The 19,828-nt window shown below is 75.7% G+C and overlaps 3 protein-coding genes across 4 annotated transcripts in view; 2 read left to right on the forward strand and 1 right to left on the reverse strand.

Annotated features, from left to right (window-relative positions):
• Nucleotides 1-1,325: 1,325 nt before the first annotated feature.
• Nucleotides 1,326-3,831, forward strand: LOC147601070 (retinol dehydrogenase 13-like). Of its 2 annotated transcripts, XM_086746998.1 has the most exons (6): nt 1,327-1,509; nt 2,330-2,569; nt 2,677-2,766; nt 2,836-3,024; nt 3,254-3,360; nt 3,458-3,831. In XM_086746998.1, the coding sequence occupies exons 1-6, from the start codon at nt 1,353-1,355 to the stop codon at nt 3,650-3,652; spliced, it is 978 nt and encodes a 325-aa protein (XP_086603124.1). In that variant the 5' UTR covers nt 1,327-1,352; the 3' UTR covers nt 3,653-3,831. The 2 variants fall into 2 exon arrangements, with proteins under 2 accessions (XP_086603123.1, XP_086603124.1); XM_086746997.1 differs by having other exon boundaries at nt 1,326-1,509; nt 2,677-3,024.
• LOC147601071 (uncharacterized) lies at nt 3,772-7,785 on the reverse strand. The gene is made up of 4 exons (XM_086746991.1): nt 7,626-7,785; nt 6,855-7,012; nt 6,613-6,779; nt 3,772-5,119 (listed from the first exon to the last, which is right to left on the reverse strand). The coding sequence occupies exons 1-4, from the start codon at nt 7,757-7,759 to the stop codon at nt 3,818-3,820; spliced, it is 1,761 nt and encodes a 586-aa protein (XP_086603117.1). The 5' UTR covers nt 7,760-7,785; the 3' UTR covers nt 3,772-3,817.
• Nucleotides 7,786-7,996: 211 nt separating this feature from the next.
• DCTN1 (dynactin subunit 1) overlaps nt 7,997-19,828 on the forward strand; it is a 73,241-nt gene continuing 61,409 nt past the window's right edge. The window contains exon 1 of the mRNA XM_086746978.1: nt 7,997-8,129. The gene's annotated coding sequence lies outside the window, so the exon portion shown is untranslated. The remainder of the gene's footprint in view (nt 8,130-19,828) is intronic.

Consider the following 19,828-nt stretch of genomic DNA (forward strand, 5'->3'; position numbering starts at 1 on the left):
GTCCCGGGGGCTCGGCTCCCCGCTGCACCGGGCTCGGCCAGGTCCCGGCGTCGCCATCGGAGGGGGCGGCAGCGTGAGGCGTGGGCCCCGCATCCCTGCACGCGGTGAGGACGAGGAGACGGGGGAGGCCAAGTGGGAGCCGAGACCCCTCTGCGCCGGGAGAGACCCCCCCGGCCCGGGCAGGCTCCTCACCCGCCGCGTTCGGCACGTTCCCACCTGACCCCGCGTCCCCACGAGGCACGGCCGGCTCCGGTGTGGGGCGCGTGGGCTGTCTGGCTGTCGGCGAGGCCGGAGCGCGGCGCCCTATGCCAGCTCTGCCGAAGAAACCCGGAGTGAAATAAAGCGGGGTCTGTCGCTTGGCCCTCGTCCCGTGCCATGCTGTCACGCCGCCGAGCCGGCAACCTCCTGCGCCGGCGCACGGGGCCGGGAGCAGAGTCCGCAGCGGCGCGCAGAGCCGCCAGCCCTCTGGCACGCGATGCCCTGCGCTTCAGCTCGCAGCCGCGCGCAGCCCGCGCCCTCGGTTTGCCACCAACCAGGGAATAAAAAGGATTGAACGGGGCGAGGTGTCCGCCTGGCTTCAGCGGCTCGGCTCGCCCGGGGTCTGCCACCGCCCCGTGGCCCCGGCTCTGTCCCTGCCGGGGTCCCCAGCTCTGTCCCTGGCTGGTGGCCTCGGCTCTGCCCCCTGCACCCAGCGCCACGGGGGCTGGCGACGCTCCAGGGCAGGAGCCGGGGAAATGCCGGCGGCCGTCGAGGCCGGTGCGGCCAGGGAAGCCTGGAAGCACGGACGCGTTTAGGTGGGAAAAGACCCCTGAGACCCCGGAGTCCAACGGCAGCCCGCGGCCGGCGGCGCTCGTCCAGCGCCGGAGGCTCAGAGGCAGCGGGAGCCGGGCCCGTTCCGGGGGGAAGCGGCTGCGGAGCTGCCAGCCCGGACAGGAGCACGGGGCCCTGGAGCCGGGGCTGCTCCCGTGGGACGGGGCGGGCAGGGTCCGCCCGGGCACCCCCCCGACGTGCAGGCCCCCCCGGGCTGCAGCCTCCTCCGTCCCCGCGTGCTGCGGGTGCAGCGCGGCACCCGGACCCCTCGCTGGGCCTGGGCCCCCCGTGCCCCGGCCGACCCCTCCGGCAGCGTTCCCACGGCCCCCGGCTGCCCGGTGCGCATCGCCCCGCCCGGGACGGCACGAGGGCGCGCGGCTCAGCCTCCCGCCCTGCCCCTCCCCGGGCACGACGCCGGCGGATCGCTTCCCCCGCTCCAGAGGCTCGGCGACCGGGAGGGCACCGCACCGTGCCGGGGCTGCCGGGCTGGGCGAAGGTCCTCGGCCAGCCGCCGGCCCCCCCGGCCCCCGGCGCCCCCGGCCATGGAGCTGCCGGGCGCCTGCAGCCACCCGTGCTGGTTCCTGCTGGCGCTGCTGCTGGCGCTGCTGCTCTGGGCACGCAGGAGACGCGCGTGGGACCCCCGCCAGTGCCCCACCGACCTGACCGGCAAGACGGTGATCGTCACCGGAGCCAACAGCGGTGAGCGGGGACTGGCGCCCCGGGGCGCACGGGCGCGGGGAGGGCGGGGGCGCGGGTGCAGGTAGGTGACGCCGGCCGAAGGAAACTCGCCAAGGCGCAGGTCTGGAGTTGCAGAGAGCAGGCACGCTTCGGTTGCAGCGGCGGGCGCGGGGACAGTTCCTCCTCGCGTGCGTGCCGCACATCGCGGCAGACAAAGCGAATGTTGCCCAACGCTACGGGTTCGCATCGCGTTTCCTGGAGCCGCCCTCCTTTCGTGCCGGAGCCAGGGGCGGCGGCGGCTTCCTGCTCCCCGGGACGGAGAAGGCGCTGGGGGACACGCGCGTGGGTGACGCGCGCTGGCACAGCAGTGTGGGGCGGCCGCGGGGGACACGGCTCCCGCTTCTCCAGATGCCGCTTCGGCGGCACAAACACCTGCCAGAGCGGCCGGCGGCCGGTCCCCAGGCATCCCCAGTGCACTCCCAGCGACCTGCGCCCGCGGCACGCTCAGGCCGCCGCGTGCCATCGGTTGCCGGCCGGTGTCCTCTGCCCGCGAGCGGCTCTGCCTCGCTGGGCTCCACGCCCGCAGCCCCTGCGTTCGGACTCTGCCCCGGCCCGGTTAATGACTGACAGCCAAGGCCACCGCGCCGCCGGCCGCCACGGTCCCGCGCGCGCCGGGGCTGCGACACCCTGGGCTCGGCACTGGGCTCCTGGCAGCGGCTGAGCTGCCCGGGCCGGGGTCCCCCCCGTCACGCTGCCCTGCTCTCGGGGCTGCCGGGACCCCCAGGGACCCCTTGCGGCGGGGACCCTGGGAACCAGCCCGCGCCCGCTCCGTGCGCCGCAGGGATCGGCAAGTGCGTGGCGCTGGACCTGGCGCGCAGGAACGCCCGCACCATCCTGGCGTGCCGCAGCCGCGAGCGGGGCCAGGCGGCGGTGGAGGAGATCCGGGCGGCCACCGGCAACCCCGCCGTGCTGCTGCGGCTGCTGGACACCGGCTCGCTGGCCTCGGTGCGCGCCTTCGCCCAGGCCGTGCTGCGGGAGGAGAAGCGGCTGGACGTGCTGGTGAACAACGCTGGTGTCACCGGTACGCGCTGGGGTCCGGCACCCCCCGCCCCCGCCTCGGTCCCGGCCGGCGTCCGGCCCCCCGTCCCGCTGCGGCGGGCTCGCAGCCCCACGGCACCGCTCTTGCAGGGCTGCCCTTCGCCGTCACGCCGGAGGGGCTGGAGCAGACCTTCGCCACCAACTACCTGGGCCCCTTCCTGCTCACCAACCTGCTGCTGGGTGAGCGCGGGGGCTGCCACGGCCGGGGGGCTCGGGGACCCCTCCCCGCTCACCCCCTGCTCCCCACAGACCTGCTGAAGGCGTCGGCGCCCGCCCGCGTCGTCAACGTCTCGTCCTTCCGGCACAGCGCCGGCACCGCCGACGTGCGCTACCTCAGCGGGCGGGAGCGGGTCGCCAGCCTCGCCGCCGCCTACAGCAGCACCAAGCTGATGAACGTGCTCTTCACCGCCGAGCTGGCGCGGCGCCTGCGGGGCACAGGTGGGTGCTGCGCCGCGCCGAACCGCGCCGTGCCGTGCGGCTCCCGGGCAGGGCCGCACGGCGGGCCCACCCGTCCCGACCACCCCGCGCTGCCGTGCCGCGACGCAGGAGCTGCACCGTGGGGCCGGGGCCCCCATCCCCCAGGGGTGGGAGAGCCCCGGCCAGGGCTGGTTGCGTCCCGGGGGGCAGGGAGGAGCCCCCGGCGCGGCGCTGACGTGCGGCTCGGCAGGGGTGACGGCCAACGCGCTGAGCCCCGGCGTGGTGAGCACCGGCATCATGCGCCACTTCGGCTGGGCCGTCCGCGCGCTCTTTGCCCTTGCGCGCCCCTTCATGAAGGTGAGCGGGGCAGGCGGTGGGGCCGCATCCCGCCCGGACCCCCATCCTGCAGCGGGGGGGCGGCCGGGCCCCCTCCTCACCCCGCTGTTCCCGGCAGTCGGCGGAGCAGGGGGCCGCCAGCACCATTTACTGCGCCGTGGCGGAGGAGGTCGCGGGCATCACGGGCAAGTACTTCGACAGCGAGTGCGTGCTGGCGCTGCCCTCCGCCGCCGCCCGCGACGCCGGCCTGGCGCGCAAGCTCTGGGAGGAGTCGGAGCGGCTGGCAGGGCTCGCCGACGGACCCCGGCACTGAGCCGGCAGCTCGGCACGGGGACGCGGCGGCCGTGCCACCGGCCCCGCAGCCCCTGCCCAAACAGGAGGGGGGCGGCGGGGCCCGGCCGGCTGAGACGGGGCAGAGACGGGGCCGCGGGCTGCGGTGTAACGCCTTTATTAAAAACCCCGGCGCAGCCAGCGCCGGCTACTCCCAGGCGATGTCCAGGTCCAGCCGCTGCTCGCGCACCGCCTGCAGAAAGCCGTCGTAGTCCCGCCGGTGGACGTCGCGGCAGTGGGACAGGTCCAGGCGGCGCAGGCGGCCCTCGGAGGCCAGCAGCAGCCGCACGGTCCGGCCGGACACCCGGCTCTCGGCCAGCGAGAGCTCCTGCAGCTCCAGCAGCGGCGGCCCCGGCGCGGCCAGCACCGTCTCGAACACCGAGTCCAGCGGGAAGGGGACGCCGAGCAGGCGGAGGGTCTGCAGGCGCGGGGCGTGGCACAGCAGCGAGGCCAGCGTGGCGCGCAGCGCCAGCCCGTGCGCGGCCGGGAAGACGCCGGTGGTGCTGGCCAGGGCCAGGGAGAAGCTCTGGAGCCGGGGGAGGCCGTGCGGCAGCAGGTCGGTGTCCCAGCGGGGCGGCTCGGCCGGGCTCTCCTCGTCGGGCTCGGCGTGCGGCGGGGCGTGCAGCTCGGCGCTGAAGGCCCGCAGGCCGGGGCAGCTGGCGAGCAGGGCGGGCAGGGAGAGCTCGTCCTGGCAGCAGAAGCCGTGCAGGGCCAGGGTCTGCAGGCGGGGGCCCAGGCTGCGCGCCAGCGGCAGCACCTCCGCCAGCTCCCGGCTGCGCCGCCCGGCGCAGCCCAGGGTCAGCCGGGCCAGGCGACGCCAGCCCAGCAGCCCGCAGCCGCCCGCCGCGCCCGGGCCGTCCCCCAGCCACACGCTGGCCTCCTCGGCCTGCGGACAGACGGCGTGGACGGCGGCCAGGGCGGGCTCCTCCACCTCCTCGACCTGCCGCAGCGGCAGGGCGAGCGGGGGGTCCCCCGGGGCGGCCCCCCGCCGCCGCGCCAGCTCCTCCAGCGAGGGGAAGCCCTCGGCGTCCCCCGTGCCGTCCAGCTGCCGCTCGTGGAGGAGGCGGAGGGCGTCCGGCACGGCGCGGTGGGCCAGGAACTCCAGGCGCGGCAGGGCCAGCAGCAGGAAGGCCAGCGCGGCCACCACGTCGCCGTCCCCCGCCGGCTCCAGCCCGCGGGCCAGCAGGACGCGGAGCGTGGGGCAGCAGAGGGCCCGGGCCAGCGGGTCGTAGGCCAGGTGCCGCAGGGCGCGCGGCGACACCTTCTTGCAGTGGGAGACGTCCAGCTCCCGCAGCAGCCGGCAGCAGGAGCCCACGGCCGAGAGCACCCGCACGTCGGCCTGCGTCCCCGCCAGCCCCAGGCGGCTCAGCCGCGGCAGCCCCTCCGCCAGGTCCACCAGCGCGTCCCCCGACAGCCGGCTGCAGCCGCCCAGGTCCAGCGCGCTCAGGCCCTGCCACCGGTGCACGCAGCCCCCTCAGCAGGGCGGGGCGGGGGGCGCCCTGACACCCCTCTGCCCCCCTGCGCCCGCCGTGGAGCGTGGGCACCCCAGGACCCCCTGACCCAGCCCCACGGAGAATGGGCACCCCAGGACCCCGCTCACCCAGCCCCACGGTAACCAGGCACCCCCAACCCCACGGAGGGTGGGCACCCCAGGACCCCCTGACCCAGCCCCATGGAGGGTGGGCACCCACAGCTCTGCTCACCCAGCCCCACGGTAACCAGGCACCCCCAGCCCCACGGAGAATGGGCACCCCAGGACCCCCTGACCCAGCCCCACGGAGGGCAGGCACCCAGAGCCCCGCTCACCCAGCCCCATGGAAAGCGGGGACCCCGTGCCCCTCTCACCCAGCCCCATGGAAAGCGGGGACCCCGTGCCCCTCTCACCCAGCCCCACAGAAAGTGGGCACTCCCTGCGCCAGCCCCATGGAGGATGGGGACCCGCAGCCCCCTGCCCCAGCCGCGCAGAGGGCAGCCCCCCCAGCCCCCTGACCTGGCAGTGCAGAGGGCAGCCCCCCAGCCCCCTGACCTGGCAGCGCAGAGGGCAGCCCCCCAGCCCCCTGACCTGGCAGTGCAGAGGGCAGCCCCCCAGCCCCCTGACCTGGCAGCGCAGAGGGCAGCCCCCCAGCCCCCTGACCTGGCAGCGCAGAGGGCAGCCCCCCCAGCCCCCTGACCTGGCAGTGCAGAGGGCAGCCCCCCCAGCCCCCTGACCTGGCAGCGCAGAGGGCAGCCCCCCCAGCCCCCTGACCTGGCAGCGCAGAGGGCAGCCCCCCAGCCCCCCGCCCCGGCCGCGCAGAGGGCAGCCCCCCCAGCCCCCTGACCTGGCAGTGCAGAGGGCAGCCCCCCAGCCCCCCGCCCCGGCCGCGCAGAGGGCAGCCCCCCCAGCCCCCTGACCTGGCAGTGCAGAGGGCAGCCCCCCCAGCCCCCCGCCCCGGCCGCGCAGAGGGCAGCCCCCCAGCCCCCCGCCCCGGCCGCGCAGAGGGCAGCCCCCCCAGCCCCCCGCCCCGGCCGCGCAGAGGGCAGCCCCCCCAGCCCCCCGCCCCGGCCGCGCAGAGGGCAGCCCCCCCAGCCCCCTGACCTGGCAGTGCAGAGGGCAGCCCCCCAGCCCCCCGCCCCGGCCGCGCAGAGGGCAGCCCCCCCAGCCCCCTGACCTGGCAGTGCAGAGGGCAGCCCCCCCAGCCCCCTGACCTGGCAGTGCAGAGGGCAGCCCCCCCAGCCCCCTGACCTGGCAGTGCAGAGGGCAGCCCCCCCAGCCCCCCGCCCCGGCCGCGCAGAGGGCAGCCCCCCCAGCCCCCCGCCCCGGCCGCGCAGAGGGCAGCCCCCCCAGCCCCCCGCCCCGGCCGCGCAGAGGGCAGCCCCCCCAGCCCCCTGACCTGGCAGCGCAGAGGGCAGCCCCCCCAGCCCCCGCCCCGGCCGCGCAGCGGGCAGCCCCCCCAGCCCCCTGACCTGGCAGCGCAGGGCGACGAGCTGGCCGATGGCGTTGCTGACGAGGCCGGGGCAGGGCCGCAGGCTCAGCTCCCGAAGGTGGGGCAGCAGCAGCAGGTGCAGCGCCGCCCGCGTCAGGCGCCGGCTCTCGCCCAGCAGCCGGATCAGGTCCTGCACCAAGCTGCCGGCTGCGGGGCGAGGGGCCGGGCTCAGCGCGGGAGCCCCGCCGCCGCTCGCTCACCCCTCTCCTCCTCGCGCCTCACCCAGGTCGTTAAAGGGGCCCATGACGAAGCGGAACTGGTACTCGTCCAGGTAGTTCTCGCTGTAGTCCTTCACCCAGAGGCTCTGCATGTGCCGGGCCAGGCTCTGCAGGCACAGCCCGCCCAGCGCCGGCACCTCCTTCCTGCGGGGCATGGGGCCGCTGCGGGGAAGGCGAGCGTCGGGCAGCGGGCCCCGGTCGCGGCTGCCCACGGGCCGCGGCAGCGCGGGGCCTCCTCGGGGCTCCAGGTTGTTTGGGGCGCGCTTCAGCCGTTTTGGCAAAGCCGGCTCGGGGGGCCCCGCGGCGGGGGGGGCCCCGCCGGGGTCACGGTGCTGCTCGCGCCGCGGAGGAAACCGCACCGGGACCGAGCGGGGCGGCTCCCCGCGACACCGCGCACCCCGAACCGGGACGAACCGACCGCCCCCGCCGCCGCTCGCCCTTAATTGCGGTGGCACCCGGGCCCCGCCCCGGGCGCGGCCGCCGAGCCGTGAGACGGGGCAGCTCCGGGGCAGCGCGGGCGGAAAGCCGCGGTGGAGCCGCCGGGACGCGGGGGGGACCCGCGCCGGGGCCGGTGGGCGCCGTCCCCCGTGGGCCCGGGGCTGCGGGCCGGGGGGCGAAACCGGGCACCGCGCCCTGCGCCGCCCCAAGCGCCGGGATCGCCCCGCGGAGCCGGGAGGGCAGCCCATCGCCGCGCCGACGGGCCCAGGACCAGGCCCTCCTACCCCCGCCTCGGCGGGGACCGGGCCTGGGCCGCTGCCGGGCCGGGAGCACTCACCGGCGGCTCCGCGTCCCGTCCCGTCCCGCTTCCTCCTCCTCCCTCCGGCCTCGCCCCACCTCCCCGGCGGGCGGGACCCGGCCCCGCCGCTGCAGGCACCGGTGTCCCGTGTCCCGTGTCCCGCCGCGCCCCATCCTGCCGGGCACGGGGCGCCCCGGTCCCCGCCGCCGCGCAGAGCCGCTCCGCCGCCCGGCGTCCCCGCCCGCCCCGCCGCCCTGCTGTCCCTTCTCCCCCACCGTAGCGAGCCCCCCCATCCGCGCCCGGCCGGCTTCACTCCCCTCACTGCGCCTGCGCGCTGCCGGGAGGCCCTTTCCGCCCTTCTGCCCCCTGAGGGCTGCCCCGTGCTGTGCCTGACCCTAAGCGCGGCCTGGGGCGCGGCTGAGCGGTGCGGCAGCGCGGCGGGCAGCCCGAAGGGGCCTAGCGGGGGCCTGACGGGCGGGCGGGGGCCGCTGGGTTCCGAGAGCGGGAGCCGGTGAGGGGCGCTGGGGAGCGGCCGGGCCGCAGGTACCGGGCACGGCGGGGGGGCGGGGGCCGCGGGGGGGTTCCCACCGCCCCCGTGTGTGCGCGCGCGCGGGGGTCGCGTCCGTGCTGGGGTGCGGAGCGCCCCCTCCGCGGGGCTGCGTGAGCGGTGGGGCTGTGGGGGGGCGGCCCTCCCCGGGTGGGGTTGGGGGGCAGCGCGTCCCCAGGAGCGGGGGGTGTCGGGGGGGCGCTGGGGTCCCCTGCCCCCATGGGGTGTCGGGGGGGGCGGTGCTGGGGTCCCCTGCCCCCAGGGGGTGTCGGGGGGGCGCTGGGGTCTCCTGCCCCCAGGGGGTGTCGGGGGGGCGCTGGGGCCCCCTGCCCCCAGGGGGTGTCGGGGGGGGGCAGTTCTGGGGCCCCCTGCCCCCAGGGGGTGTCGGGGGGGCAGTTCTGGGGTCTCCTGCCCCCAGGGGGTGTCGGGGGGGCAGTTCTGGGGACCCCTGCCCCCAGGGGGTGTCGGGGGGGCAGTTCTGGGGCCCCCTGCCCCCAGGGGGTGTCGGGGGGGCAGTTCTGGGGTCTCCTGCCCCCAGGGGGTGTCGGGGGGGCAGTTCTGGGGACCCCTGCCCCCAGGGGGTGTCGGGGGGGCAGTGCTGGGGACCCCTGCCCCCAGGGGGTGTCGGGGGGGGGCAGTTCTGGGGCCCCCTGCCCCCAGGGGGTGTCGGGGGGGCGCTGGGGCCCCCTGCCCCCAGGGGGTGTCGGGGGGGGCAGTTCTGGGGCCCCCTGCCCCCATGGGGTGTCGGGGGGGCAGTTCTGGGGCCCCCTGCCCCCATGGGGTGTCGGGGGGGCAGTGCTGGGGTCCCCTGCCCCCAGGGGGTGTCGGGGGGGGCGCTGGGGTCCCCTGCCCCCAGGGGGTGTCGGGGGGGCGCTGGGGTCTCCTGCCCCCAGGGGGTGTCGGGGGGGCGCTGGGGCCCCCTGCCCCCATGGGGTGTCGGGGGGGCAGTTCTGGGGCCCCCTGCCCCCATGGGGTGTCGGGGGGGGGCGGTGCTAGGGACCCCTGCCCCCATGGGGTGTCGGGGGGGCAGTTCTGGGGCCCCCTGCCCCCATGGGGTGTCGGGGGGGGGCGGTGCTAGGGACCCCTGCCCCCATGGGGTGTCGGGGGGGCAGTGCTGGGGCCCCCTGCCCCCATGGCGTGTCGGGGGGGCAGTTCTGGGGCCCCCTGCCCCCAGGGGGTGTCGGGGGGGGCAGTTCTGGGGTCCCCTGCCCCCAGGGGGTGTCGGGGGGGCAGTTCTGGGGCCCCCTGCCCCCATGGGGTGTCGGGGGGGGCGCTGGGTGCGGGCCCTGGCTGGCACGGGGCAGGGCTCGGTCCGGGCCCTGTTGCCCCCACGCCCGGGGTGTCGGGGGGCTCGCCGAGGCCTGGCCCCTCGCAGAGGCAGGGAGCAGCTCTGCGGGGAGGGGGAGCGCCCGTCCCGGGGGGGCCGCTCTGCCACGGGGCTCGCAGCGGTGCTGCCCGCGCTGCAAGCAGCGTCTCCGCTGCCGCCCCCGGCTCCGGAGCCCCCGGCCGCTCCGCGGGCCGCGCCGGGGGAGGCTGGGCGGGCCTCTCGTGCGGCACAGGCGGCCGCAGCCGGGGGCTGGGGGTGATTTGGAAGAAGGAACCCTGGCAGGTGACGGCGGTGGTCGCTGCGGGCCCTCCGCAGTAGCGCAGGTTCCGCGTCGCGTGGGCTCCGGGAGGCCGGAGGAGCAGCGCTGCGGGAGCTGAGCCGGCCGCCCTTCCCTGGGCCGGCTGCTGTCTGCAGTTGCGGGCTGTTTGCGGCGTAAGTCACCTTTTCCTCGCTGCGCTGCCGGACCCCTTCGTGCCCCTGAGACGCGGGGCGTGGCGGCGCGGCTGCACGGCGGCTTCCTCGGGGACGGGGGGCCCGCGCCGAAGGAGGAGACGACGCGGTCCCTCCGGCTCGGCTGCGCAAAGCCTCCGCTGCGGCGCGGAGACAGAACGCGCTCTGCGGCCGTGACGGTGACCGCTCCAGCTGCGCCTGTGCTTGTGCAGCCGGAGGAATTCGCGGCTTCCCGCCCGGCCCGGCGGCGCGTGCTGCTCCGGAGCTGTTCCGGGCTGCGCGGGTTTCTGCGCCGGGATTGCGCGCGGACAGCTGGTGTCTCTGCGCCCGGACGCGGTGCTGGTGCTAACGAAGGGCGCGTGGCAAGGGGCCGCTTTCGGTTGGAACACTCGGACCTGGAGGGGGCGGGAAGGGCGCAGCCCCCGCGTAATCGCCAGCGGGGCTGATCTGCACCCGCGCATCCCGGCTCCTCGGCGCCCGGGGGGAAGGGCAGCGTTGTCACGGACGGATATTTCCCCCCACGCAGTCTGGTGCGGGCCCGGCACCGCTCTCCTCGCACAAATCCTGCCCGCTGGGAACGCGGGAGCGCGGACTGGAGCCTGCCAGCGCGGCCCCCGTCCCCCCCCACCAGCGCGGCCCCCGTCCCCCCTCAGCAGCACGGCCCCTGTCCCCCCTCAGCAGCACGGCCCCCGTCCCCCCGTCCCTTCACCAGCGCGGCCCCTGCCCCCCTGTCCCCTCACCAGTGCGGCCCCCGTCCCCCCTGTCCCCTCACCAGTGCGGCCCCCGTCCCCCCTGTCCCCTCACCAGTGCAGCCCCCGTCCCCCCTGTCCCCTCACCAGTGCGGCCCCCGTCCCCCCTGTCCCCTCACCAGTGCGGCCCCCGTCCCCCCGTCCCCCCTCAGCAGCACGGCCCCCGTCCCCCCTCAGCAGCGCGGCCCCCGTCCCCCCTCACCAGCGTGGCCCCCGTCCCCCTGTCCCTCCCTCCCCCGAGGAGTTTCCCCGCACGTTTGCCGCGAGGGCTGAGGGGCTGCGCCGGGCTGTCGCCGTCGAGCGGGTCTTTCCCTGCGCCCAGGCCGTACGTTTCGGGGGGCGACGTGCCGCCGTCCTGCTGCAGCCGCACCGCCTGGGGCCCGTCCCCCGCGGCTGTGCCGGACGAGCGCCCTGGGCGGTTCCGAACCCCGCTCCGTAACTCCTCTGTCGGCGCTTCGCCGGCAGCGCGGGCTGCGGTGCATGGCGGCTGGGCCGCGGGCGGGGTGAGCCCCCGCGGCGCGCGCCGGGCGAGGCCTCCCCGTGCCTGGGCTCTCCGCGTCCTGCGGCATGGCTGCTCCCCGGACAGGGCGCGGGGCGCGTTTGGGGCTGGCTGCCGGAGCTCGGGCCAGCTCCAGCTCTGCCTGTTCTCTCCCCCTCGGTTCCCAGACGCGAAGCCGAGGCGGCGACTGACCCTCGCGGGCGCTCGGGGGGTTTCCCGCTACGTTGAACGCGAGGCACTTCTCCTTCCAAATGCTGGGGGGAGGGCAGGCGAAGTTCCGTTCCCCGTGACGGCAGGCAGGCTCAGGGGCTGCCGCGCTGGCAGCCGGCGCTTTCCTTGGGCCGGCGGCCTGGCGTTCGGGCGCCGGGAGGCCCCAGGTCCCGCGCGGGGGCTGAACCCCGGGACCGTTGCGCCCCTTCCCAAAGAGTCTGCGGGCCTGGCTGCGTTTGAAGGATCCCTACGGAACGCGGAGCAGCAGGAAGATGGGCGCAAGCGCGCGGCTGGGCGCGCCGCTCCCCTGCGCCGGCCGCCTCCCGGCCCTCTGCGGGCAAGGGGCTCGTGGCCGGGCGTTCCGTAGCGAGGGGAGGGAGAAGTTCGTTAAGGTGACCGTGGCTCAGAGAAGAACGCGGAGGCGGTTGTGTGAATGCTGCCGTGGCCCAGCAGCTGTTCCGGACCGCTCGGGGCGTCCCACGGGGTGACCAGGCTTGGCTCCGAGCCTTCGGGCCGAGGGGCGGCGCGGGCGCGCGCTGGGGTCGGCGTTTCGCGGGGCGATTGAGCGCGGAGCAGGCGAACCGGCGCGCTGGCGGCTGGGCGCTCGGCTGCGGGGTAAGGGATGGAGTGTTTCGATGGAGATGAGCTAAAATCGACTGACCTCCTCCCGCCGCCCGGGGGCCGGGGCTGGGCCGCAGCATCCTCTGCTTTTCGGTCCGTTGCCATGGTTACCGCCTCCCGGCAGCGCTGCTGGCGTGCGGCTTGCGATCCGGAGAGTTTCCCTTTTAGCCGAAGAGGAAACAATTGCATTTGTGGCGGAGGGAGCACCCGGCGCAGCGTGCTGCGGCGTCCCGGCGCGGAGCTGCGGAGCTGCGGCGCTGCTGCGGCTGACGCGGTGCGGTGCGGTGCTGCAGCCGTGCAGGGCGCAGGCTCGCCGCGCGCGCGCCGGGTCCTAGCGCCTTGGCTCGCTCCTGCCCTGGAAACGGGGTGGGCTGCGCTGCGGGGGGCTGCGGCGACGGCTGCGCCGCACCGACACCCTGCCAATGGCCGAGGGGTCCGCGAACCCCCCGGTGCTCGGCTGGGAGCGCGGCGGGCTGCTGTCGCGTCCCGGGGGCGCTGGGCCGGGGGGGTCCCTGCGTTCTCCCCGAGGGCGCTGGCGGCCCCGCAGCCCCGTCCCTCAGCGCCAGGCCGTTCCAACGCCGGACCGTGTTGGTTCCTGTCGCTTCCGGGCGCGGGCTGGGCTGCTTTACTCGGGGTGGCGGGTGCCTCTGGCGCAGGAGGGGTTGCGCGGCTGGTCGGGCGCCCGCAGCAGCGCGAGCCGAGCCCTCCTGTACTGCCGGTGCCCGGGGACGGGCCGAGCGACGCCCCGTGGAGCAGAGCTCACGATGTAAACACGAGATGGGCCGCGTTGGCACGCGCACGCGTGGGGAGTGCAGAGGACGCGTGGGGAGCGCAGAGGACGCGTGGGGCGGCGCTGGTCAGCCTGGGGCCGCCGCGCTGCGCCGGCAGCGTCCCTCGTTCGGCGCTGGCTGTCGGCGCAGAGCTGGCACGTGTTCCCGGCTCAGCGGCGTTCTCTGTTCCTGGCCCTGCGCGGGCGGCAGGAGTGCGACGCTGCTCCGCAGGCAGCGCTGGGGCAGGGGCCGGAGGGGAGCCGTGCTCCGGCCGCTGCCCCGGCTGCAGGGCTGGAGTTCGCCGCTCCTACGCCTGCCCCTCGCGCGGAGCGGCGCCGGCATCCGTGCTGGAACGCGCCTGGGCGGCAGGGGCTGTACTGGCGGTGCTGGGCAGGGCGGATTCTTGCAGCAGTCCCACGTCTCGGGGGAGAGCAGAAGAGAGCCGGGCTGGCCCGGGTCACCGGGGGGAGCGTGCCTGGCTCGGAGGTTAAAGCCGCGAGCTCGGCGTGCTCGGCCTGCGCTTGCGCTGGCGCGGGGGAGGCGCAGCCCCCGCTGCCGTTTTCAGGCCGCTTTTCTGTTTGCTGAAAACAAAGCTGCCTGCAAGGCGAGGGGAAGCCGTGCTGAAGCGGTTTCTGGGGGAGAGCTGCGCGTACAAAATACACGCGCGGCAAGATGGAGCCTGGCTCTTCCCACGGACACGGCGCGGGCTCGCCGAGGGTTTTAACCTCGCCGCTCGGTCTGCTCGGACCGACCACGCTGTCGGCGTCCCGGCTGCCCGGTGCGTGGGCCGTTCTTACCGCGCGTCCAGCCCTGCGCGTTCCACGCGGGGTGTTCCCTGGCGTTCCGCGGTGGCCTGTCTGTGGCGAGGGGCATTGGTCCCGGCTGGGCCGCGGCCGAGGGTCGGAGTGGGTCCCGCTAAAGCTCCGGGTGGGAGCGGCCCGCGGCCCGGGGGCCTCGCCCGTCGCGGTGACGTGCGGGGGTCTGTGACGCGCGCTGCTGTTGTGCAGGTGGCTGAAGCTTGCCCCAGGCCCGGGGAACAGCGACCTGCACGCGTGGAGCGTGCCGCAGGCCGGCCTAGCTCGGTCCTCCGCGCGAGCGCACATCCGCTGAGGCTCCCGCGTCGGATCCGCGAAGGAGCGCGCGGGCGGCTCTCACGGTAGGTGTTAGCGCCCGGCGGACGCCCGAGCGGGGCGGCGCGGGGGTTCTGCGGCCTGCGGGAGCCGGCCCTGCCCAGCGCGCTGCCTTCGCTGCCCTCGCTCCGGGGCCCGGCCTCTCTCGGCAGCGGGCCCCGGCAGAGCTGTCCTGCCGGCGCGCGGTGCCCTTCGGGACCCGGGCGTTTCCTTGTGCTTGCTCTGGTCGGTGAGGCCGGCGCGGGAGCAGGCGGCGTGCCGGCCCCGCGGCCGGCGCGGGCAGCCAACAAACCACGCGGCGGCCGGGGGACGAGCCGGGCGGGAGCTGAGCGCGCTGGGCTGAGCGGTCAGAGGTGCGGCCGCGGCCTCTGTCAAGGCTGGCGTTTCCCGGGGCTGGTAATCGGGCTTTGCCGACGGCGGCTGAGACAGTGAATTCGTCTCAAAGCCCGCGTGAATCAGGAAGCCGGGTCTGTTGTCGTGGAAGTGCCGGGAGGCGCGTTCCCCTTCGTCGCTTCGTTTGCTGAAAGAGCAGTTCTTCCCGAAACAGCAGAGCCTGCGTCTGGGGGAAACCCCTCGTTGTCCTCTGTAGAGCAGGCTCTGCGCCGAAATCCGCGGCTTCTGCGGGGCCGCAGCCGCCAACAGCCGGCGTCGTCGTAGGGATGCTGCTCGTTTGCGCCCCTGCTCCAATTGCTCTAATTACAGCAAGCTCTGCGTAGCGCGGCTTCCGTGGACCAATCGAACCGTCTGGCCCGGCTTCTCGCCCTTCCCTCGAGTTTTGGTTTCCTCCTGGAGCTCAGGTAAGAGACGAGGAGTGAGAACGGGCAGCGGTGCGTGGCGCGGCGCTTTGTTCCGGTAAGAGGCGGTGTCTCCGCGGAGCTGCGGGCACCGCGTCCGCCGGCCGGCAAAGCAGCGATTTTGGCGCTCAGCCCGCGCCCCTTCGCCCTCGCTGTCGAGGGCTCTCGCTTCCTGTAGGTACTCCCTTCAGCCTGCGTTTAGGAGCCTCGGTGCGGGGGGGCGTTCGGTGTCCTCGGTGGGGTCTGGGGCTGCAGCGCGCCCCCCGCGCCGCCCCCGCGCGCCCCCCACCTCCTGACCCCGCGCCCCAGCTCCGGGGCGGGAGGAGGAGGGTGGAGGGCGCCCCGCCGTTTGGCAGGCAGCAGGCCCGCGGGCGGGGTTGGGAAAAGCGGGGATCCGGGCTCGGGGACGTCACGTAGGCGTGGGGAGCTGCGGGACCGGCGTCCCGGGTGGGCTGGGCTCCGGCGCCGTGCTCCGCGCCAGCCGGCAGCCGCAGCAGGAGGGGAGGGCGGCGCTGCGAGCTCCCGGGCTCGGGGCGCTGGGCCCCGGCACTTTTGGGCGCTGCCGTGTTGATCCCTCGCGGGTCTCTGGCCCTCGGAGGGAACAAGCGTGCCTTGCTTCTCGGCAGCTGCCCGGTCGCCTGACAGAAGTGCTCTGCCAGCTGCGGCTGGTTTTACTGGGAGGAAAGCCTTCCCGACGCGCACTGGTTTTCGCTTGTTTCGGCTCGTATCCCGCAATTCCTCGGGCCCTGCGGGAGGAACAGTGGTGTTCCCGTCCCTTGAGGGGGAGAACGTCCCGCGTCGCGCGTTCCCAGGCTGCTGCGGGACCGCTTACCCTTCTGCACGTTCTGACGTTCCTGTGAAGTTCTGTGGCTGCTTCCCGGTTTTCCTGGCGCTTGGAGGAAGGGATTCAGCCGCTGGCCGCCCCGCCGGGCACTGCAGCCTCTGCTTCGAATGTCAGCGCTGCCGCCGCTCCGCGGGGCCGGGCAGCGGCGAGGCGGCCGTGCCCTGTGTTTAGGCGCGCGCTGCGCCCGCGGCTCCCGTACGCCGTGCCGCAGCCGGCTGTTTCTCTGGCTCTGCCTCGGGAACGCCGAAAGGACACAGGACAAACGTCGGTACTGAGAACGCGCGATTCCCGAGCCTGTCCCGCGCCGCGATCGCCAGAGCCTTTTTCCTCTCGTACCGAAGTAAACGTGTGAGGCAGCCCGGGCCTGCCCTTCCCTGTGCTTTCCCGTCCCCGGCACCGCTCGCGGGTTTCCCCCGGCACCGAGGGCGCAGCTCCGCGTTACCCTGCGGCTGACCGATCCCCGCGGCGGGCAGCCCGCGCCTCACGGGGCCACGGGTGGTCCCGCGTGTCCCCACGGCCCCGCCAGCCCCGCTCCCGCCTCGCCGGGAGGTTTCCAGCCCCGCGGCAGCCACTGCTCCCGGGCCAGGACCGCGGCCAAGCTGCGCGCAGGACTCTGCGGCCAGGCACGGGCCGGGTTGCAGTCAGCCGGGGGCTTGGAAGCGTGCTGCTGCGCCTCCGGGCTGAGGGAAGCGGTCAGGGCTCGCCTGGTTCTGCAGCGGGCAGCCTGCAGACGGCTCCCTCGTGGGTGAAATCCAGGCCTCGGCCAAAAAGAAAAAAAATAATAAAATGCGATGGATGGAGTGGGGGCGGCTGGCGCTGGAGAGGAGCGTGGGCACTGTCTGTCCTCGGCCAGCAGCCCGTCTTAACGGGGGCGGGCGCTGGCTGCAGAGGAGCAGGACGTTACAAAACGGTGAAGTACGGCGACGTGCCCCGCGTAACCTCGGCGGTTGCGGCCGTGGGTCGCTGGAGGCCTCTGAGGCTGGCGGTGGTTGCAAGCGCCTGCGGGGTTTCTGAAGGGGAAAGCTCTGGTGTGGTACGCGTGAGCGAGGAGGCAGAGGAGTCCGGCGCCGCCAGCCCGGGCAGAGCGGGAGCCCTGCGGCGTGCGCGGGCCTTGCGGAGGGGTGGGGGAAAGCCGGCGGGAGGGCTGGGCTGTCTGGGCATCGCTTTGTCCCGCAGCTGTGGGGTGTGTCCGCGTCGGAACGGGAGACCCCTGCGCTTGGAAACCTCCACTGCGGGGGCTGCCGCAGCGACGCCTCCACCCCTCCGTGCAGGTCAGCGCGGGGGGCGCCGCCACCCTCCTCCCGACGCGGCGGCTTCCTTCGTGTTGCGTCGGTTGAGACGGGGTGACCTGGTCCGGGGCAAGCGGCCGGTTCCCGACCAGCGGCCTCTCACCGGCCAGTGTCTCTGGCTCTGCTGGTGCTGCTGAGCGTTCCTGCGTTCCGGCGTGGCGTGGCGTGGCCTGCCCAGACGCCCGTATCTCCGCCGGAGCCTGGAGGGGAGTGACGGTCGGGTTTCCCTTTCCGCTGGCCGCCCGGAGCGCGCTGCAGTGGGTTTGCGACTGGTGAGCTGATCCAGGCGGTGACCGAGCCTTCGCCGCGCCGGGCAGCGGTAACTGCGCTTCGGTAAACACCTGCGGCTTCTCAAGGCCGCTTCGTGGCTGCGCGGCGGCGGCGGCGGGGCGTTCCCGTCCGGCGGGGTGCTCCCGTTCGGCGGGGTGCTCCCATCCAAGCGGGGTGCTCCTGTCCGGCGGGGTGCTCCTGTCCGGCGGGGCGTTCCCATCCAAGCGGGGTGCTCCTGTCCGGCGGGGCGTTCCTGTCCGGCGGGGTGCTCCCGTTTGGCGGGGTGCTCCCGTTTGGCGGGGTGCTCCTGTCCGGCGGGGTGCTCCTGTCCGGCGGGGCGCTCCCGTTCGGCGGGGTGCTCCTGTCCGGCGGGGTGCTCCCATCCAAGCGGGGTGCTCCTGTCCGGCGGGGCGTTCCCATCCAAGCGGGGTGCTCCTGTCCGGCGGGGCGTTCCCATCCGGCGGGGTGCTCCTGTCCGGCGGGGTGCTCCTGTCCGGCGGGGTGCTCCTGTCCGGCGGGGTGCTCCCGTTTGGCGGGGTGCTCCCGTTTGGCGGGGTGCTCCCATCCGGCGGGGTGCTCCCGTTTGGCGGGGTGCTCCCGTTTGGCGGGGTGCTCCCATCCGGCGGGGTGCTCCTGTCCGGCGGGGTGCTCCTGTCCGGCGGGGTGCTCCCATCCAAGCGGGGCGCTCCTGTCCGGCGGGGCGTTCCCATCCAGCGGGGCGTTCCCATCCGGCGGGGTGCTGCTGTCCGGCGGGGCGCTCCTGTCCGGCGGGGTGCTCCTGTCCGGCGGGGTGCTCCCATCCAAGCGGGGCGCTCCTGTCCGGCGGGGCGTTCCCATCCAGCGGGGCGTTCCCATCCGGCGGGGTGCTGCTGTCCGGCGGGGCGCTCCCATCCGGCGGGGTGCTCCTGTCCGGCGGGGTGCTCCCGTTTGGCGGGGTGCTCCCGTTTGGCGGGGTGCTCCCATCCGGCGGGGTGCTCCCGTTCGGCGGGGTGCTCCCGTTTGGCGGGGTGCTCCCATTTGGCGGGGTGCTCCCATCCGGCGGGGTGCTCCTGTCCGGCGGGGTGCTCCTGTCCGGCGGGGTGCTCCCATCCAAGCGGGGCGCTCCTGTCCGGCGGGGCGTTCCCATCCAGCGGGGCGTTCCCATCCGGCGGGGTGCTCCCGTTCGGCGGGGTGCTGCTGTCCGGCAGGGCGCTCCTGTCCGGCGGGGTGCTCCTGTCCAGTGGGGTGCTCCTGTCCAGTGGGGTGCTCCCGTTCGGCGGGGCGTTCCCATCCGGCGGGGTGCTCCTGTCCGGCGGGGTGCTCCCGTCCGGCGGGGCGTTCCCATCCGGCGGGGTGCTCCTGTCCGGCGGGGTGCTCCCATCCAAGCGGGGTGCTCCTGTCCGGCGGGGTGCTCCTGTCCGGCGGGGCGTTCCCATCCGGCGGGGTGCTCCCGTTCGGCGGGGCGCACCTCTCCCGTTGGCCCGGCGGGCGCGGTTGGTTTTCTGTTGGCTCCCCGGGCGGGCGGCTGGCGGCTCTGGTGATCGGTGACGCCTGCTTGCTCTGGGTCCTTGGTGGTGTCTGTGGCGAAGCCCTGGCTGCTGGCTGGTTTTCCCTTGTTCAGCAAGCCGTGTGTCTTCAGAGCGCGTTCCCTGACCGCGGCTGCGGGAGCCTGAAGGCCGCCTCCCTCCTTCTGCGCGGCGTTCTGGTCTCCCTCTCGCGGGCCGTGCCCGCCGTGCTCTGCTTCGTCGCTCTGTGCCCGCGGTGCTCGCGCCGTTCCGCCTGAGCTGCGGTTCCCCAAGCAGGGCTTCGGCCCAGGCGCGGGCGCTGGGAGCTGGCGTGGGCTCCTGCGCTTCCCGTCTGCCTGTCGTGGGACGCCGGGGAGATGAGGGGCCCCGGCGTGCGGACGCCGGGCTGGTTCATCAGCAGCAGCATTCTGAAAAGCTCGGCCCCCGCGTTGGCCCGTCGCGCCTCCCTGCCAGCTCCCCCTTCGCCCTTGTGAAGCTTCCGCTGACGGCGGGTTTGCCCCTCGGGTCGCCCGTTGCCGTCGCTGCGGCCGGGTGCTGAAGTAGGGCGTGAATAAAATTCGTGGTGTGGGCCCGGTTCTGGAGACGGGCGCGCGCTGGGTCCCGGGGGCGGGGGGCTGGGTGCGGGGTCGGGGCGCCTCGCGGCCGTGGCGGAGGTGGGCGCGCTGGCTCTTGCCGAAGCCCCCCCGTCTGGCAGGCAGCAATTAACGCCGAGGAGCGGGGCCGAGGACTTTAATTAGCCGTCTATTCAGATCAGCCGGGGAAGGAACAATTATTGATTTAAAAATGCCCCGCCGTTAACTGTTGGCTCCCCGTGCCTCGCGTCGCCCGTGCCGCACGCCGCGGTGCTGCGCGCGCCTTGACCCGGCGGCGCCGTGCTGCGGCGCAGGTGGCCGCGGGGCGCCGGGGAGGTAACCCCCGTCCCGGCCTGGCCCTTCCTCGGGCTTTGCCGCGGAGGGGCGCGGACGTGGGGCAGGTGGGACCGGCAAGGTGTGGCTGATGGGGGCAAGCCTTGGCGGGAGGCGCGGCGGGCGCAGGCGTGGGGGGTGCCGCCGTGCTGGCGTCCGGGGGGGTCGTGCCTCCGGGCAGGAGGAAATTAGGGTGGCACCCCACCATGGGCGCTGCCTGCGCGGTGGGATGGGCGGGAGGAGACTGCGTCCTCCGTGGCGCCCGGGCGAGTGGTGGCCGTGGCGTGGCCGTGCCGTGGCCGTGGCGTGGCCGTGCCGGTGGCCGTGCCGTG

The sequence above is a fragment of the Chlamydotis macqueenii genome, chromosome 4 (assembly GCF_036417535.1).
Source record: "Chlamydotis macqueenii isolate bChlMac1 chromosome 4, bChlMac1.mat, whole genome shotgun sequence".
In the NCBI taxonomy this organism is placed as follows: Eukaryota; Metazoa; Chordata; class Aves; order Otidiformes; family Otididae; genus Chlamydotis; species Chlamydotis macqueenii.

Excerpts from the sequence above, each read along its gene's own strand:
- LOC147601070 (XM_086746997.1), top strand. The coding sequence starts at position 1,353 with ATGGAGCTGCCGGGCGCCTGCAGCCACCCGTGCTGGTTCCTGCTGGCG. Across the intron at positions 3,025-3,253 it reads GCGGCGCCTGCGGGGCACAG|GGGTGACGGCCAACGCGCTG; the intron begins GTGGGTGCTGCG and ends GCGGCTCGGCAG. Across the intron at positions 3,361-3,457 it reads TTGCGCGCCCCTTCATGAAG|TCGGCGGAGCAGGGGGCCGC; the intron begins GTGAGCGGGGCA and ends TGTTCCCGGCAG.
- LOC147601071 (XM_086746991.1), bottom strand. The coding sequence starts at position 7,759 with ATGGGGCGCGGCGGGACACGGGACACGGGACACCGGTGCCTGCAGCGG. Across the intron at positions 7,013-7,625 it reads GACGGGACGCGGAGCCGCCG|CGGCCCCATGCCCCGCAGGA; the intron begins GTGAGTGCTCCC and ends CCTTCCCCGCAG. Across the intron at positions 6,780-6,854 it reads GGGCCCCTTTAACGACCTGG|CCGGCAGCTTGGTGCAGGAC; the intron begins GTGAGGCGCGAG and ends CTCGCCCCGCAG.